Source organism: Manis javanica, chromosome 9 (genome assembly GCF_040802235.1).
Source record: "Manis javanica isolate MJ-LG chromosome 9, MJ_LKY, whole genome shotgun sequence".
NCBI lineage: Eukaryota > Metazoa > Chordata > Mammalia > Pholidota > Manidae > Manis > Manis javanica.
The window spans coordinates 100,277,178-100,297,803 of NC_133164.1; the positions used below are offsets into that span (position 1 = coordinate 100,277,178).

Below are 20,626 nucleotides of genomic sequence, written 5' to 3' on the forward strand. Positions count from 1 at the left end.
TCTTATTAGAACTACTAGTAAACTACTAAAGTGATAAAGAGGGGGAAAAACACAGGGATGATGTCACACGAAAATGCTCATCATGCTGGAGTGATAGAAGTGAGTGGCTTTTTCTCCCATTGTCCTAATCCTAGTGTTTGGGTATAACGCTTAAATTTTAGGGTAAAAGTCACTTCAAAAAATAAAAGTAATAGTGCAAAGATTACACCATAGGGAAATGTTTAGAATATTAGAAGTAAAAAACAAGGGATATATACAATTAAATATATATTATACCTCTAAAAAGGAACAAAGGTAAAACACTGGAAAAAAATAAACAACCAAAAATAGCAGTGTTTTATTAGGGTGAGAAAGAGTCTGGGTGATTTTGACTATTGTTCTCTATACTGTCTATGATGTTATATTCATGTTCAATTGTTATCTCTGCATACTCTGGCCCCAACACCAAGCCCATTCATAAGATTGTTTTAAGTTAGTTCTAGCATCAATACATCCCGCTTACCACAGTGGAGTTCAGCCCTGAAAAGAAACACTTAGTCTCCCACTCACTCCCACTCAGGATTCAGTAATCAGCATTGAATATTTATATTTAGAGAAGAGCCATAGCAGTATCAGTGAATAAAAAGCTACAGTTTCAGAATGAATATAAGAAATAGAGAAATCATGAAATAATTAAATATAGAATACTATACCTCAAAGAATCTGCCTTCCTAGATGGATTCTACCCTCTGTAACTGGCTTTCAAATTTGTCTATAATTTGGCCCTACTGACCTGCCTGATCACCCTGGTTCACCAACATACATCATGGGCTCCAGTCAGGACTGTTTCCTCATCACTTCCCCTTCTCTCCTTTACCCCTTAGACATCCAGTGCTCCCTCCCACATTCCATGCAATGAAATACCTACTAAGTACAGGTGCTAGAGTTACAAAGATCAACAAGGCAATGCCCCTACCTTCAAGGACCATAACGTCCGCAAGGAGAGGGAGAGAGAAACTATTACACTACAATATAGTACAAGTGTGCTGCTCAGAATGCATAGGTGCTGTGGGGCGCAAGCAGACGGCCCTAGGCTGAAGCTACAATGTTACGGGCACTGATCACCTGGAAAAGGTGTCACCACTCTGCTCCTTAGCCTAGGACATCTTCTCAAAGACTTCTCTCCAAAGCTCAGATCCTCCATGAAGGTATCCTACTCTAATCCTCCTTCATTTACATTCTTTCTGCTCCTACCCTCAGTAGTCTTCAATCTTGGCTGTACATTAGAAAATCTGGAACAGTGACCTCAGATACCCATTGTATGAGGATTCTCACTCTCTTCTCTGTATTGGTACTTTTAGAATCACTCTAAAAGTGACTCTACAGAGCAACCAGGGTTAAGAACCACTGCTCTATACAAATTATCCAGCCCATGATTATATTCTTCAGTACTGCTACTTGTTTTACATCTACTGTGTCCACTAAATTGTCAGCAACCAGAGGCAACTATCTAAACAACTGGTATCTCTCCTACTCAGAGCAAAAGGCTGAACACTAACAGCTGGAAAGACAATGGGCATCCCACTAAAATTAGATTTAATGTGGAGCATTATTTTGAAATCAGGATGCTAAAAAGCTGCAACAGTGAGTCTAAAATGCGAGAATCAGATATCATATGTCAAAGGTATAAGAAAAACGGGTAGCTAGAAAAAATCAGTATATCATAGGAAAAGATCTTTAAAGGATTTTTAACCAACTCAGAATTCATTCATGCATTCAGTTACTTACTGCACCAGTTACAGTCTTCATCACTAGAGATAAAATAAAAAACAAGACAAAGATGATTCCTGAGTTCTAACCTCACAGAAGATCCCTGGTGAGATTAAACAGACAACTACAATATAGTGTGATAAGCACTCCTGTGGAAGAAACAGAGCCAGCTATTGGCTCATAACAAAGGAACTCAACCTGATCAGGCATTTCATTCCCCTGGGCAGGTGTAGCCCTTTCACTAGGAAGGCTGAATTGGGCTGCCATCATTTTAAACACACAATTCAGTGCAGGTGACTAATTTTATCTAATCATTTTAAGAAAGAGACTACATCTACTGCTGACATAAACATTCCACTTTGGGCGAAAGGTATGACTCTCTTCATGAGGTATCAAGGTGACTTTTCTGGCACCAATCTGTCTTATGTGAATTTGGGCAACGTTTCCCCTTGATAAGCTATTAGTCAAGATTTATTATTTAGCTCTGATTGCCCCAAACAGGTTTGATGGGATGTGAAAAGATGAGATTCTAGAATCACTGACTATAAGGTTCAGTGATACCAGAGCTTCCAAACACTGTACCTGTGGCCCACGGCTGTCATAGCTAAGGCCAGATAACAGCCAAAGGGCATGCCTGCCTTAACAGCCTTCAAGAGAGGATGAAACGTGGGTGACTCTGTCATGTCAGGCACAGTGCTGGAGAAGGGAACATTTGGACGATTCTGTTGTATTCCATAATCATTTTTGTGCAGTTTCAACCTCAAGATCAAATTCCAGGCCCATTGGTTAAATGAAGTCTCAGGTGTCTCTCCATATCGAACGATACTGGCCAAATATGAAACCTAAAATGATTATTTATTTTAAACCATGTTAGTCACATACACATTACATCAGTAAACTCACCCACCCATCTCCTTTTCTGATCAATGACTTCAGAAAAGAGGACATACCAGTTATTGATACTCAGTGTTTGCAGCATTAAAGTAAAGCAATTTCTCCCTCACAACTCACCAGTTCTTCTTACTAGGGTTTCACAATGTTGGTGGTGAAAAAACTCCACCACTGTCAATTTCAAGGTATCAAAAAGTTAACAACCTGGCTTGCAAAGTTCCTGAAAACTTAACAATCAGTTTTCTTGAGCCAGTACAAGCCAGGTACAATGCACCACTATAGTTCAACACAAATTTCACAATAATAAAGCAGCCATATGTAGGCTTCTACAATCATAGAACTCACTGTCAGTATCTTAAACTGCCAAAATGTTCTTAGGAAACCTAAGGGTCAATACTGTAACTTTATCCACCTAGGCCATAGGTAATAAAAATGTATGTGCTCAGTACATAACAGAAAGAATTACCTGCTTCATACTTTCAGAAAGAAGCCCAGCATATGGTTTCTGTGCAAGGTACTTCTGGTATGCTTCAAGAATCATTAACGCCACTTCAGCATGGATAGCTTGATCGAGATGAAGGGTATTCTTCTAAAAAGAAAAATAATCACAAATATACCATCTTGATTTTTAAAATACACTTTTAAACTGAAAGACTGGGCAGGTTAGTGAAAAGAATCTCAGATGCAGAAACTAAATTTTCCAAAAATCACATGCCCTAACAATGGAGTTTTTAAGTGACAAGAGAAAAATTTTAATGTAAAGAACCATTATACTGAACACAGATAGGTTTGAACCTGAGTCATCCCAGACCCCAGCCTTTGAATGTAATCCCCCATGCCATCCTAAAATATAAACACTTTGAGTTATAAGTTTAAGGGCATTGCCATGAACCACAAAGATGTTTAACTATTCTAATTAAACAGAAAGATATTTAATAAGTTAAGTCTACATTTCCTTTTCTTGTTCTATCATCAGTAAATATAACTTAAGATACTCAACAACACAGACACAGTATTCCATAAGGAGCTTGAAGTTGTCTACCAAATTTCCTACACAATCTGCCTTTGCAAGCTGAAGAAATACATTCCCAATCCTCCCTAGAAAATGACTTTCCTAACTCAGACAAAGGAGAGAGGAGACTCTCACAGAGGAGTCTTCATGAAGCTTTTTGGGAGAGTTCCCAGAAACTGGGAGGTTCCACTCAGAATGTGAAAGTGGAAAACTGCCCCATGCAGCTCTCGCCCACCAGCATGTGACTGAGAGAAGACCCAGATGAATCCAGACAGTTCCAGGATGGCAGTGACACCCCGGGAGACAAGCTCCCTGCCTTCAGCTGTCTCATCTGTACATCAGAGGTCCTGTTCATACAAATCACTTAAGACTGCAGGGACTAAATGACTTGCTCAGAACAAAAGCTGCTGGCAAGCACTGAAGAAGCTAATCCCTTTGGAATGTTTATGTATTTTCATGAAGGAGCTAACTAATGAGGCCTAGGGTAAAGAGGCAGGAAAGGTTTAAGTTAGAATCACTGACATGCATCTTTGGAGACCTGTTACAGGTAGCAAACTCTTAATAAACTATTATTAAGAAAACTACCATTTTCACAAACGCCTAAGGAGCCTAACTGGTTTTCTTGGTTTCACTGGAGATGGCTGGTAATTATAGGTATACTTTGGTTATGTAACTGTATTCCTATTATGTTAATGTGTGTGTGCAATTTAATTAGTAGTTTAAAACCTATACATGCTGAAGTTACTCTACAAGAAGGTGTGTCAAAGAAATAATCAATCTTCCCATGTTTTCTTCCACCTGCTACTTCTATAGCTTTTCTTCTTCCTTCCTAATTACAACCTATAAATAGAATTCGTGCCTCATATCGAATTTACCGTGTATCACAATTCTTCCAAGTGGTAAAGACACCTCAAGACAAATGCTGGGCATAGAAGCCACAGGGCATAAATATGCAAAGAAGTAAAAAACTAACCTTTTCAAACAATAAGGCTTCTCTCTCACTTACCAACTTTACATTTCCCTGTATGGCCCCGGAAGATGACTGGTTAGCCAGAGACAGGTAAGATTCCTCAAGGGAGGAACAACCTAAGACAGGCACAGTTGCAGGGGGGCCATCAGGTGAGGAATTGGGGATCAACAGAGGTGAGGCTTAGAACCTCCCCACCCTGTTCTGAGAGAAATCTGCTGCATCCGTGGGTGTTTTGTTGCCCTTGTCTAGCTTGGATTAACACATAGTCTACAGGCACACACCTGATCATCTACATTTGCTCTCTTACAACACTAAAACTATGTTTTCTACCTTTATCTTGCATCTACCTACCACTTCAGCATTTTATTAAAAATAATAATAATAAAGAGAGAAATGTGGTATCCACATATAAATCAAGTATAAAAATCAAACGAATATTCATATTTGAACTGACTGTTTATAGTTCATAATGCATGATCAAAACCAAAAGTTTCTGTGATGACTGCCCTTGTACTATTCACCATGTAACTTATTCACTATGTAAGAATCTGTTCTCCATGTAAGAACTTGTTCGTTATGCTTCAGAAGATTGGAGACTGACGAAAATTAGGCTTGGGGTGGATTAATGATTATACATTGAGCATTGAGTCCCCTATACAGAATTTTATTGTTGTTAACAACCATTTGATCAAAAAAAATAGGAGAGATGCCCTCACAAAAAAATAAATAAATAAATAAATAAAGTACACACTTCCAATTGTAAAATAAGTAAGTAACTTGGATGTAATGTATAGCATAAGGAATATAGTCAAAATATTGTGACAACTTGGTATGGTGATAGCTGGTACCTAGAATTATCATGTATATAAATGTTCAATCACTGTGTTGTACACCTGAAACTAATGTAATACTGTATGTCAACTACCCTTCAATAAAAAATAATGATCTTAAAAAAAAAAGAAAACTACCACCACTGAGTACTCAGTGTATGCCAAGAACTGTCATGAAACGTTTTACATGTCCTAACTTACTGAATCCTTACAACAATCCTATGTGGCAAGCCTATTAATATCAATGCCTACAGATGAGCAACTGAGGCCCAGAGAGTTCAGGGAGCTTGCTCAGGGTCACACAGCCAGGAGGTGGCAGACCTAGGATCCGAACCCAGGCCTGCAGGCTGCCTTAGAGCTCAGGCTCTTAACCAATACTCAGTGTTTCAGGAAGCAAGCCTGGCAGTGACACACACAAAATGTATGAGCAAGAGAGACCAGAGGCAAGAGAGATAATTAGGAGGATCTGCAGCAAGGATCTTGGTCTAAGGACAAAGGGATATAAATGATCTAAGGAAAAAAGGAAAAATTTTCAACATGGAGCAATTTACCTTTATTTAGAAGATGCTTACTCTGCAAAACAATTAAAGAGAAGATCCTAAACTCTGACACAGCTAAAAGAATTGGCAGACCTCGCAAATATTACTCAGAAATGTTAATGTTTTGAGAAAATGTTTCTTTGAGACTCATAAGTATAGAACCGACAATCTCTAGAGAATGGTTTTAACACATACCTGTTCACCAAATCCCCAATTCAGTCCTTCTAGAATAACACAGGCCAATTTATTCTTCACTGTTGTCAGGTTATAATTCAACAACCAACACCGAATTACAGCTATCTCAGAAGCAGAAGGTTGCCAAAGATACAAAGGCAGTTCTTTAAACAAGTATAAAGAAACCTTATTAAAAAGAAAATGATAATTAAAATAAAAACAAAAACTTACGGACAATCCTATATTACTACAATAATACATTATTAAACTGCTCGCCAAAATCTTTCTCCAAAAGGGAAGAGGGCTTTTGTTTGATTTTTAGACAGGTAAAACGGACAAGACAGACAACTAAATCAAATGACTATTAAAACTAATGATATATCAAAAGCACATTTTGCTATCTTTTGTAAATGTCAATCTTTTAAAAATAAATTGGTTAAACTTCCATTTAGTAAAACCACCAGCTTGAGACCCAAATTTATAGTCATGATAAATAAGAAGATAGTTATTCATCTTACAAAAAGATTAAGTACTTTAATAATTACTTCTTCAGTAGCATTTTAAAGGATGTTTCTATTAGTTTCAAAAGACAAGGAAAGGAATGAGGTAAAGATGAAATAAGGTCACTCAAGAGTTGGTCACTGTTAAAACTGGATGATGGATACACATCTATAATAAAGTTTTTAAAATTCTGTTTACTAAAAGTCTACAGCATTCCTTTTAAAATAACTTATCTATATGTGTGCAAATTAAGATAAATGTGGGTTCACTTAATAAAGTTTGCTTTAAGGGAGACTGATCAGAAAGCCATTCATTTTATAATGTCTGCAACACTGCTGGATATAATGCAAACCACACATGCAGTTTTAATTTTCTAATATGTACATTTTTACTAGTCAAAAGAAACAAGTAAATTTTAGTAATATATTTCATTTAATCCAATATGTCCAAAATATTACTTCAACATAAAATCACTACAAAATATTATTGAGATATGTACATTCTTTTGTTCATAGTAAGTCTTTGAAACCCAGTGAGCATTTTTAAAACACCTCATCTCAATGTGGACTAACCACATTTCAAGGGCTCTACAGTTACATGTGTCTAATGACTACTGAATTGCGCAATACAGGTCTAAAATATATGCACTAATGTTTCTCAGGTTCCTACACTATTCTCAATAGAACACAAACAAAATTTGAAAGAAGAGTAGAAAGAATGAATTTTAAAGGGACCTTTCCTTTCCTTTGTGTGTGTGTGTGTGTGTGTGCACTTGAATTTTCACAAGGATCTGTTAATAAAGGTCTTGAGCATTCTAAATAAAACAGTAAACTAGCCAATATAAACCTAAAACTAAAACCTAACAAAGACATAACAAGAAAATTAAGTTACAGACCAATATACCTGATAAACCTATATGCAAAAATCCTCAAAAAAAACACTATCAAATTGAATCTAGCAATACCTATCAATGGTTGATAACCATCAAGTAGTTTTTATTCCAGGAAACAATGACAGTTCAACATTTAAAAACCAGTCAACATAATTCACCATATTAACAGAAAAAAAGAAGTATAAAATCATAAGATCATCTCAGAGAATGCAGAAACAATAACTGAATACCCAGGCATTAAAATACCTCAGCAAAATGGAAACAGAAACTTTCTCAACCTAATATAGAGAACATCTATGAAAAACCTACAGCTATTATTGTACTTAATGGTGAACATCTGAACCTTTCCACTATGATTGGCAACAAGGCAAGAATGTTCACTCTCACTACTTCTATCCAATATTGTAATGAAGGACCTACTCAATGCAGTAAGACAAGAAAAAGAAATTAAAGGTATAATGAGTAGAATGGAAGAATCCTAATAAGAATTCTCAACAAACAGGATTTAGTATATTTTAAAATATATTTATGTTTTTACTTAGAATCAAAAGATTACTAACTTTACTTGAGGAGTATGTTAGAAAGGTACATGGATTTCACTAACTAAAGTAAAATGTCTTCTCTGAAATGAGCCCATCTTCAAGTCATCATATTCACCTGGAGGTATAGCAGGCATAAATAAGTTCCTCCAAAAGCATTAGCAAGTTCACAGATCACAAAGGAAGCACATATATACACAGAAAGTAAAGGCATCTAGCAGAAGATGTGCTTTACAAAAATTAAGATTCCAATTTTTACACTTAAAGTTGAGCATATCTCTGGGCATAGTTTACCGCTGTTTTATGATCAAATTAGAAATGTGTGACCAAAACCCAAAAAACACTTGAAAGAAAAAGGTGCTGAGCTCCATCAAACTGCAAGAGTCCCACAACAAGACTCACAACATTTCTCTGGATTTACTCTACCAGATAATCATTCAAAAAGAAACAACCAAAAACTTGTTCCTACATTGTATATGAAGGGCCTTTTATCTCAATATAATCATAATAGGATGCAATGTTTTTCTTAAGAAGAAAGAGGTCCATGAATCGCCACTACAGAAAATGCTACAGTGATCCCTCAAAAAAGTTAAAAATACAATTACTATATGATCCAACAGTTCACTTCTGGATACACACCCAAAAGAACTGAAAGCCAGGTCTCAAAATAGATAGCTGTACACTCATGTACACTGCAGCATTATTCACAACAGCCAAAAGGCAGAGGCAACTCAAGTTGAAAGGATAAACAAAATGTGGCCTACATATACAACAAGGAAGGAAGGAAGGAAATTCTGACATGTGCTACAACATGGATGAATCTTGAGGACATTATGCTAAGTAAACTAAGCCACTCACAAAAGCATAAATACTTCCCATATGTGCTACCTACAGGCATCAAACTCACTGAGACAGAAAGTAACACAGAATGTTGGTTGCCAGGGTCTGGACCGTAGAGGGAGAAGAGAATGGGGAGTTACTGTTTAATAGATACAGTTTCAGTTTTATAAGATGAAAGAGTTCTGTGAATAGATGGTAGTAATGGTAGGTGACAAACAATGTAGATGTACCTACTGCCAGTCAACTCTACACTTAAAAATGGTTAAGATGGTATATTTTATGTTGGGTATACTTTCCCACAATTAAAATTTTTTAATGTAAAAAATAGTACCATGTACTTTTCCAAAGAGAACATAATATTATTTTTTTCTAAATGATGAATAAATGCCTCAGAACCCAAATCTTTCAATGGAATCTGCCCGTTCATGAATGTGATGACACAATGATAAGTCATGAGTCATCTATCCTACAGGGATGACAGAGCGACTATAAGATGGAAGGGCCCTTCACAAATATAGACCAACAGAAAAATAGTATCACTTTAAATATTCCTGTTGAAGTTATGACACATAACTATCTGCCATTAGAAAAATTCACACATTTAAGGCCTTATTATAGATAATCAAGGAAATCTTTAAGTGTTTTTTAAAAACAGTATATCCATACAATAGAATATTATTTAGCCTTAAAAAAGAAGGAAGTATAGACACATGCTACAACATGAATGCACCTGGAAAAGGTTATATTAAATGAAGAAGTGAGACATAAAAAGCCACATATGATGAGCCCATTTTCATGAAATGTCTAGAACAGTCAAATGTATAGAGACAGAAAGTAGACTGGTGGTTACTTAGGGCTGGAGGGGATAGAAGGATAGAGTATGATAGCTAAAAGGGCATAAAAGGTTTCTTTTTGAAATGGTGATAATGTTCTAAAATTGACTGTGGTGATGGTTATACATATCTGTGAATATACTAAAGCCATCATCTTGTACACTTTAAATAAATGAATTACATGGTATGTGAATTATATCACAATAAAGCTGTTTTTAAAAACTACATAAAGATTATAAATCCTGTTGTACCCATGACTCCATCATCCTCAACAATCTTACCATTTTTCCCATTGTTCACTACTCCAGGATTTAAAAGAAAAAAAAGCAAATAAATATAATTAGTGTTCTTACCATGCCAACCTGGTCAATGGTGTCTTGAACTCTATCCAAAAGGATAGAAATTACCTCAGGGTGAACGGCTGTGATGGCCCCTAAAAGCTCTCGACCAACCTTTGAAAAAGTCTCTCTGGTAGACAAAGTGACATAAGACACCTAAAAGTGGGAGGAAGTGGAGAGGGCACTTTTAATACCAAGTGTCAAAGTACACTGCCACATTTTAGTTAGGACGTTTTCAAGCAAACTAGAAAGAATCTCACACTGAACCTTGGTTCACACCATGTTCAAAAACATGTCAAACTTCAGAAAGCAAACTGTCTATCCTGAGGCTGGAGGGTGGGAGGAGAAGGAATGGAGGAAAGTAGTTGACAGTGAGTTCAAATGCTGGATTCAGAAAGTATATGTTAAAGTAGCAATGAAACAGTCCCTTGGGTGTTAAAACTTCTCTAAATTTGATGAAATCTTTAAGAGATGAAAATCAAAATGCATTTCACAGAAATACCAATTTCCCCTACAAAATAAGATCCCCAACTACAAAAGCTTCTAAAATATCAATGTTTCCAACTCTTCTTGAACAATGTTTTCCAAACTACAGGTTACAATCCATTAATGCCAATGACCAGCTTTTTTTAATACAAAGGAATAGAAAAGAAAGACAACAGAAAAAACAGAATAGAAAAAGGTGAGTGTGCAACCAGTAAGATTAAGTATTGTTGCAATTTCACACATACACGTACACACACAGCATCAGAAAGTAGAATGAAAATTTTAGAGTACTAGTCAAAGCACTTGAAACATTACTCAAGAGCATAAAATATTCCTTTAGCAATGGATCTGGAGAAAGCCATTTAATGTACATGAAAATATACCTGCTTTCCCAACTTTTTCAGACTGTGAAGATAGTCTGGAATTCCATCTAGGTCTTAACCCCATGCATGTCCACAAAGCAGAAGTATAGGAATACCTTAATAGAGTATCTGATCCTGAAAAAGAACTTTAGATTGTCCAGTTCTGTCATTCTCAAACTGGTGTGTTGGAGGGAAGATAAGAAACTCAGAGAATCTTCTTTGAACACAATTTTACTTGAGTTACTTGGATAGTTTGGTGGAAATATTTTTTACGAATATTAACAGATAAATGATAACCTCAACTGAAAATGTACACAAAAATCCAATGGGAGTTTTGACAACTATTTTCGACTACATCCCTAGACAGTCGGGAGGCCAAAGTTCACTCTCCTCTACCATCAGGGATGGCTCAGTGACAAAGTGAAGAAAGCAAGGACCTCATCCAAGCCTGTCATTTAACAGATGAAGCTGAAGCCCAGAGTGGTAATGTATTTTTTTCTGATGGGAGATGGGCAATAGCAGAGTTAAAACAAACCCAGGTCTTCTAACTCTAGGTTCAGCATTCATTCCATCATCTATTTAAATTGGCTGGAATCCAGGTTTCCCTGTTACTGGCAGGGTCAGAGGAGTTGGGTGGCAAGTAGGGAGAAAGACAGCATAAAACTACCAGTCAGGCTGTGCCAGAATATCTATTCCATGCCAAAACTCATGCATGCGATGTCAGTAAATAGTAGGGGAAAGTGGAATGGGCATGGTTCATTATTTTCAATACTCTGTATACCAAAGTGATTCTTTATATCCTTCCACTAGTGTAGACAGTACAAGAGAGTCACTTTTTTTTTAAAGCAATCCCAGAAGAATCAATGGATAGAAAATTCAAAAGAAAACATTTTTTACCTAATCTCTAAAACTTAATATTCTAACCTCATATATCTCCAGAACAATTATTTTTATGAAGTCTTCATCCACATTGGTTCTTCTGGCTTGAGCCATCTGAGCAAATGTAGTCAGAAGGCAAATCTCTTCCGAGCTATTCATGGAGGAAAGACACTGCTCAAAGTTCACAAAATGTTCTGGGTCTGCAAGTTCACATCAAAAAAATTAAAATGGGGGAACAATAAATATATGTCACTTCAACTATTCTTCTAGAGAGAAAAGAATATATAAGAGACATTTAGAAATACTTAAAGATACAGAAGGTCTTTCCTGGTCCCAGAATGGATTTCCACGGGCACCAAGAAGAAGCCTGGGCCAGATGAAATTCCAACTCTAAATAAATATAATGTAGCCTCAGAGGCAACACTTCACATCTATCTCCATGCCTCAATTTCCTCATATGTCTTAAAAGGTGATTTAATATTCAATGACATGTCACTGGTGAAGTGTTTTGTCAACTGCAGAACACTACCACTGCCACCAGGTGAGAAACTTCTAAGCCACACTTGAATCTACTTGGTCACTGTCAGCCAAACAAATGAAGGCCCTGCTAATGAAAACTCTTAAGTCCAGCAAACTACTCAGCATAAACACTGTATTCCAAAGAAAAGATATTTGCTTATAAACAGAAAGTAGAGGTATGAAATTCATTATAACCATTACTGAAATACCAATGAATGTGATAAACAGTATTTTACCTATTTCTCAAAGATGCCATGAAAGCACTATCACATTGTCACTATGACGCAGTACTGACAAATAGCTGTGCGGTGCATGACAGAACACTAAGTGCTGCAAAGGCAAAGTTATACAGAGGGAATGAAAAAGAAGTCTGTTTAAAAAACATATTCCCCAATGGAACTTTTCTCAATAAGAAGGCAACGAGCCAACAATTCTTTCCATATGTTTACACATTTGAGAAATAAAAGATAGTCCATCAACATTCCTTTATTTTCAAAATAACTCTATGGGGCATTTACCAACCCAGTTTTTATTTGCTGTGTCCAAATTAGGCTTATGATAGACATTACCATCCAGAGAACTTCTAAACTAATGAAAATTGGAATTACTTTTCTAAAAAGTCAAAACAACAGTCTCTCGGATTTATAATTATTACACAAATACACAGAGTAAAATGTTCTTAGTCCTTCTAAAAGTTTAATAAAGCAATGAAGAGAAAAGGCACAGACAGGTGGGAAGTGATGGGTGTTGCACATTCTGGTGAGTCTGTACCTTGGAGCTGCCTCTTGCACTCGGAGGGTTGGAGGGTGGTGCAGAGCCCCTCCAGATCCCCACTCTCTACCTGGTGCATAAGGTAGAAGAGCTTCCAGAGCATCTGGACTGACAGTGTCCCAAAGGGCATTTCTGACATAAACAGCCAAATGCCAAGTCTGCAGGTTTGACAAAGAATAGGAATAATTTTATGGATCAGTCAACTTCACCACACTGCAAGTTAGATAAACCTTCAGCTCCGACAAAAAAAAAATTCTTACATCACACTACAGCAATTTTTTAACACGCTTCGGTCACAAGCACCTCCAGAATGAGAAACAGCAGCAGCAGACACTCACAAGCACTCGGAGCTGGCACTGCTCTGATCACCCCATTGTACACATATTACCTCATTCCACCCTCACTAAACCCAAGGCGAGTACTATTACTGGTATTAGCCCCAATCTACACAGGGGGCTACTAAGGCACAGAAAGGGTAGTAAGAGGCAGTGCTGTGTTTTGAACCAAGGACCCTTTTAAGACGTGAACAACAGAGAGGCCCCTTAATATTATGCATCTGAGCACACATACAGATACATGGACATGCGTGCACGAGGTGGGAGGTCAATCAAAAACTCTCCGGTGACTTCTCAATCATCACCAAAGGAAGTCAGGCACCCACAATATATCTCAGACCCATATTTCCAACCACAGCCATCTCTGCATTCCCAATATTAGACCATTCCTGGGCAAGCCTGGAGAGAGCCCCCTCCCACCAAGCCACCATCCCTCCATTTGTGAAGCCCTCCACTATTTCCTCTTCAGCACTATTACAGAATTCCATCGTACCTTGCTTTGGCATTGCTGTACCTTTTATCAGTGGTTCCAATAAAAGGTGGCTCACATTGTAGTGGGCAGTAAATCACTCCAAAACTCAGTGGACAATACAGATTCCCAAGGCCCACCCACAGAGATCCTGATTTTATAGATCATGGCTGGGGCCCAAGAATTTGCACTATGGGCAGTCACCCCAGGTGACTCAGACTCAAGTGGTCAGTCCTTAACCAACCTCAAGCTACTGGGGTTTATGTAAACATAAAAGCCACAGCAATTTAAGAGCAGAAACTAGGTTTTGTTCATCCTTGTATAAGTAAGTATGCAACCTAGAGTCTTATATTTTAATTATCCAGTACCTAAACCAATGTCTCAAATGCAATCAATACTCAATAAATGCTGATTAAAATTTTACGTTATGTGAATTTATCTCAAAACTAGTCTTCAAAAAACAGAGGCACTCAAAACTGTTGCTATATTGTGGACAAAACTACAAATTGACCAATTATAAATAAACAAAGCTTATTATGAGAAAAAGAAAAACAAACTAAATGGTACAGGCCTAACCTACTTCTACAAGTCCCAAACCACCACTGACCTAGACTCTGGAAAGCAACCACTACACTCCTGAGCAGCTGCAGAAGAAACTTCCCTTAAGTTCAGGTGGGCCAAGCTTCTGTCTTATTAAATAATTATCCTAACACCTCACATGGGACCTGATGTTATACAACAGATCCCAAAACAATGAAGGGAAATTGTAAAGGCCTTAAAAGCAATGTCACAGGACAATGCATATTTAAGGATACGAAATTCCATATAAGACAGACATGTGCTAAATCTGGCTTAGATTTTTGCTGTTTCGGTTTTGGTTTGTTTTAGGCTGGGGGATAGCTAATGTCAGAAACTTCCACTGGAATGCCAAAGAACTTCAAATTTCATGGCTTCAAATATCTGATTCTCATATAACTTCTTTCCTATAATAACTACACTCAACAATAGTTCTCAATATTTAAAGTTTAAAATAGCTGCTATCCTTATGAATTACATATATAATGTCACAGGAGGGTTCACAGCTCAGTATATACAGCTAGTAAGTAACTATGGTCTCAGATCAGCAAGCACAAGAACAAGTGACAGATCAGAGATGGAGGACTCTTCCCAAGCACTGGGCCAGCTTCAGGGGTACAGTCTATGCACTGGCCACCCACCCACCACTGCCACGGTTCTGCACAGGACTTGGTTCAATGTCTAAGAATACATAACAAAGTAATCTGTATTTCCAAGCCCAAGTTCTATTTATCTCAGAGCCATGCCTTCTGAGTGCCCAGAAGTGGTTAAGACTTAGTCAAGGATCTTTCTCTAAGCAAGCAGTTACTCTGTTCTTCATCTGAAGCCACAGAAGAACTATCACCACGTACATGTGAAAAGTCCTTCATGGTTTAAAAAGTGTTTCCACATATTACTGTACTTCATCCTTGCAACATAGCCATGAAGTCGATAAAAGAGGTAGTACCACCATCTCCATTTTATAAATGAAGAAAGTGAGACCACAAATAGTAACTTACCCAAGATTAATAGATGTAAATGGCATGACAAGATTCAATCCAACTACACAACACACAATAAGTAAAAAGCTGAGGCTAAGAAACCCATGGACAAGAGGGAGTGAAGCAAGGTCAGAAGGCAGCAAAGGTGGGGGAGAGCTGGCAGTTCATAAGCAGAGCTGCATGCAGCTGGGGGCCGGCCAGTCTCTCCTAGAGGAAGGCACTATGCTATGGCAGAACTCGCTCCAATGCTTAGCCAGAAGCACAGGGAAGACAGTGCAGGATGCATGGCTGTGCCCCTGCCTCTGCCTCAAAAGTACCCTACATTGTACAAAGCAGTACAGACAGTGTGATCAACAGACAGCATTTACAGGGCCAAGACAGGGGACCAGGAGTCATGACAGTCCTAGAAATTAAAACCCTCACAGTAAGGCAACTTAAGCAGTAAAATCAGCAAATCGTTTGTTGGCCTCAGAGATGGGTGTGAAATAGAATTCACAGTGCTCAAGGCTAATCTAAAAGTTCAACAGTGGCAAAACTGAGGTATCAGAATTGGGTTATTTTAACACTGAAAGAAACCTGAAAGAGAAGGCATTTCAGTCAACACTACAGATAAGCAAACTACAGCACAGAATTTGCCAGAGACGAAAAAGAGATGAAATACACAAAGACATTATAGGTAGAAAATCACTTCAGTCAACTTTCATGCCGATCTTCCCCATGTGGCCGGGGAACCATTTCTTAGCAACCATCACCGCACGTCTTACCTTTTGGCTTTCAGCACGTGGAGGACGGCTCTCAAAAATAGCTCATCAAATTCAACCTGTAGTTTCTCTGTGGAGTAGGGCTGCTGGGCCAATCCCAAACCTTGGTTGTGGCTCACATACTGTGCCCAGTGGTCACTTACATAACCTAGGGTTATCCTGAGCACAGGGGTGACAGAACAGCACTTTTCATTAGCACGCTCAGTATTGGCACCTCTGTTACATTTGAAGCATTAATTATTCAATTTACTGAATACTATCTTTTAGGTTCTATAGGAAACTCGACGGGGGTAAACTCTACCCTCATGGAGCATATGTCAGGTGGGGTGCAAATAGACAATAAGCAAAATAAGGTAAAATGTAGTATCATCTGTCACATGGTTGTAAGTCACATTGAGAAAAATAAGTAGAAGAGGAAAATAAAGATTTTTTGGAGTTGGTAGGAGGGGAGGCTGGCCTAAAGGGGTCGGTTGGGAGTAGGAAAGGCCTCACTGAAGAGGGACCTGTGAGGAAGATGGGAAGAAGGCCCAGGGCTGTCTAAGGGAAGAGCATCCAGGTAGAAGAAACAACCAGGCTCCGACGTGTTCCATATGTTGGAGCAAGAGCAAGGCAGCCAGTGTGCGGGCACGAACTCAGCTGGAGAGGAAATCAGAAAAGTTTCAGGAAACTAGACCATTGAGGGTCCTGTAGGTCACCGTGAGGGCTGCCTTTTACTCTGAATGAGACTGGGAGCAGTAGGGTCTTGAGCAGAAGAGTGATGAGCTTACTCAACATTTACAGGGAACCCTGGGTACCATGAAAATAAGCTGGGGGGTGGGGAGGAGCACGGGCAAAAGCAGCAGAGTAATTCAGGAGGCTTGTGATGATCAGGGAGAAGCAACCAGGACTGAACTGGGGTGGCAGCAACAATATGGGTGAGAAGTCGGCATCTGGAAATAATAGCATTCTTCATTGACTCAAAAGCATGCATTCTTCCGCACTTTATTCTCTGCAATTGGAATGTTAAAATCGATGACATGCCACAATTTGGCTGTCTTTTTCTCTCTTGATCGCACTCAAAATACATTTTCAGAACTGCTGGCATCTTAGATTTGATGAAAGATGGTGTTTAAAGGTAGAAATAACAGAACTGGCTGTTAGGTTGGGTGAGGGGTGTAACAGAGAAAAGTCATGGATGACACTACATGTTTTGGCCCGAGCAACCAGACAACTTAAGTTGCCACTTACTGAAATTGGGAAGACTAAGGAAGGGGCAGTTTGGGAGGTGGGAACAGTAAGTTCACTTGGGGAATATTACTGAGAATGTTCATGAGTCACCCAAGTGAAGCTGCTGGGTTGGCAGCTGGATATACAAGTTCTTGAGACAGGTAAGGGCTAGACTAGAATTCTGAGAATTGAAACAGTATTTGGGTATTTAGAGACAGGAGAATAGATGAGATCCCCCGAAGCAAGTCTGGATAAAGGGGAGAGGTCCAGGGACTGGGCCCTGAGGCACTCCAACATAAATTTGGGAGGGGAGAATGAAACCAAGGAGATAGGAAATGGAGCATTCAGGAGAGCATGGTATTTTGGAAACCAAGCAGAGAAAATGTTTTAAGGAGAAGGTGATCAGCTCCAAGCAGGTTGTTCTGTGAACAACATGAGCATGTAAAGAAGGATGAAGACAGAACTTCCCAATGGGTCAGCAGCCAAAGTTCATTAGTGACCCTCATTCTTGACAGCAGTTTGGGTAGTTTGGGGGAGAAAAGTCTAATTGTGAAGAGAGTACAAGGGAGAATGGAGGGAAAAAACTGGAACCAATAGTTGGCCTGAGCAGAGGGACCCTGTGGCAAATTGTCTACAGCTGGAAGGTATGAGAAAACTCTGTGATAGATACAAACAAAAGTAAGCAGATGGACCACAAAGAAAGAACAATCATAATATACAATTATCAGCTGCAAATACTTTCATAGAAATAATAATGTGAAGAGTGAATACTGGTCTTAAAACAATAGTAATAACAATACTTTTCATTATAGTAGTAACAATGCCTGCAGCTATTCAGAGAAGCAAATGAGAAAGCATAGTCCTAATACATAGCTAAGCACTCAATCCTATACCACAGTGTGATTCCAAGTATGAATTTTACCTTATTTACCAAGCAGAGTCAGAAAATGAATGTCTGGACTTTTGGTAACATGTAGATAGACTTTCAGCTTTTAAGAAACTACTCCAAGTCACCAGCCATCCCTCTTTCCACCATGTCATTTTTATTACCCTTTACAAAGGCTCTCTCTCAACCTTAAAAGTGACCCCCAGCCTTTCATCATTTATCTGGCTTTATAAAACTGATGGATATACATCTAAAATAAATTAATTAAAATAGATTTTGTTTTGGGAACTAAGGTGGGGAGGGGGAGAAGTTTTGTAGATTTTAGAGCTTTTTTGAGAGGGAAGGGAGGTTGGAAGAAATAACAGCATATTTACATGCTGTAGGGAATGACTCAGTAAAGACAGAAAAACTTATGATGCAGAAAAGTGGGTATAAGATTAATTTAATGAAAAGCAGTAAATATTCTTGAAATTTATTCATACTTGATAATAAAAATGTAAACCCACCTTTCACTCAAATTATATAGTGGCCACTGATGAAGTCTGCAAGTTTCTTTCAATGCCATTTAAGAGAAATTAGAATAAGAATAAATTAAGAGAGAAAACAGAGAGACAATGAGGCAAAGAGCTGTTGCCAACTCTCCGTAACTAAGTGACAATTCCCAGGCAACAGCTAGGAGGCAGAAGAAAACAGACAGCAAAGGAAGGGGAAAGAGCCTGCATTTTCCTTGACCAAGTTGTTTCTCTGGACAACTTCAACCTGGCAGCTGCTTTGAGGATCTTGACTCCAAGAACAAATATCTAGCAAACCAGTTAAGTTTGAGATAATTAACCAAATATCTAACTGGAAGCAATTAAAGAATTCCCATCTGTAGATGGTAAAAAAAAAAAGTTGTTACTTTGTGAAAAATAAGACTTGAAGTATACACTAAAATGTCCATCCTCATCTGCCCAACCAGGATGAAAGTGAATAGGAAGGGATGCATCAACAGCTGCATTACCTGATCATGTAACCAACTCGCTTCACAAACTGCCTGTAGCGCGCTCTATTAAAGGTTTCCAACCCCACAGCCAAAAGTTCCACTAGTGAGTTAGCAAAGGCAAAAATTTTCATCATCTCTTGAGGTCTTGTTGTTTCAGGTAAATAATCACCTAGAAGTTAATCAGAGAAAAGGAAAAAGTTATAATTACTATAGAAAAACACTGAAGGATATAGGTGTCAATACCTCAATGAGGAAACCAAGCCAAGACTAAGAAGAATTAACAATCCTCATTGCTTTGGTTCTTAGGTCAATGTGAAATGGGAAACTTGAGACAAAGTACAAAACTAAAACAATTTATTAAAGCTGGGCAGTGTGCAAGCTAGTTAGCCTTTTTGCAGTTAAGCACTACGTAGGAAACAAGAGAGGGGAAGCCGCCTCAGCAAGGTGTGATGTCATCATCTCCGTATAGTATGGCCAGGCCCAGGGGAACCTGAGTCAGGAGGCTGCATGAGATGTTAAGACTTGATGCTGCCTTCCGGACTGAGCTTGCCACTACCATAGTTGATGTATGACAAAATTAGACTACCTTTTGCTTTAACCCCAAGAAGATGTTGAAAGAATTCATGAAATGGAAACTGTGATAAAAGGACAACCAAGTCATCTTCATCAAGGAGAATCCAACTGGTCTCAGGGTCTTCATCCTAAAAGAAAAGATGCAAAATCATGTCTGCTGATTTGATCAGATCACACTATGGTCTAGAGTTACAGAAGCAAGATTATCACAGGTCTCAGTGATATGTGTGAGGTACTCTCATGAGTTTTCATGGAGTTCTCCTCCAGGACAGAGATTCATAGTATCAGTTCCATAGATGGGCTATAAATCCCCTGAAATTGCAATCACAATTTTACGTGTGTCTGGGTCACATCCATTCATTAGTGGTTTAAACTGCTCTCATTGAATTTCCATTCCAAAAGAAGATTTAAAAAAAAAAATCCTTTAGAGTGGGGATCTTACTATAAAGCTCAGTGCTTTGACAACATCAATTAAAGAACCATGTACTAGAGTCCAAGTTATTTTAGGTACAAATCAAAATCACTTGCCCAAAAATCAAGGTCTACTGTAAGACTCAAGAGACTTACCAAGAAGCAATTAGCATTTACTATGGATAACTGAAGTTCTGTTGTCAATGAGTACTGCTGAAAGCAGGATAACAATAACAATGGTCATACACAGGGATTATACAGGGGAAATCCTTCAGTTTTTTTGTTTGCTACAGGGCAAAATCATCACCTTACAAGCCAAATT

General features: G+C 38.3%; 1 protein-coding gene across 6 annotated transcripts in view; it reads right to left on the reverse strand.

The window, feature by feature from the left end:
- Positions 1-20,626, reverse strand: part of EPG5 (ectopic P-granules 5 autophagy tethering factor) — a 102,391-nt gene that overhangs the window by 60,787 nt on the left and 20,978 nt on the right. For all 6 annotated transcript variants that reach the window (XM_073212983.1, XM_073212982.1, XM_073212981.1 and 3 more), the window contains 9 exons: positions 19,907-20,021; positions 19,339-19,489; positions 16,250-16,405; positions 13,126-13,283; positions 11,881-12,035; positions 10,124-10,264; positions 6,187-6,351; positions 3,107-3,229; positions 2,332-2,591 (listed from right to left, as the gene is read on the reverse strand). In XM_073212983.1, coding sequence (XP_073069084.1) covers positions 2,332-2,591; positions 3,107-3,229; positions 6,187-6,351; positions 10,124-10,264; positions 11,881-12,035; positions 13,126-13,283; positions 16,250-16,405; positions 19,339-19,489; positions 19,907-20,021 — 1,424 coding nt within the window. The remainder of the gene's footprint in view (positions 1-2,331; positions 2,592-3,106; positions 3,230-6,186; positions 6,352-10,123; positions 10,265-11,880; positions 12,036-13,125; positions 13,284-16,249; positions 16,406-19,338; positions 19,490-19,906; positions 20,022-20,626) is intronic.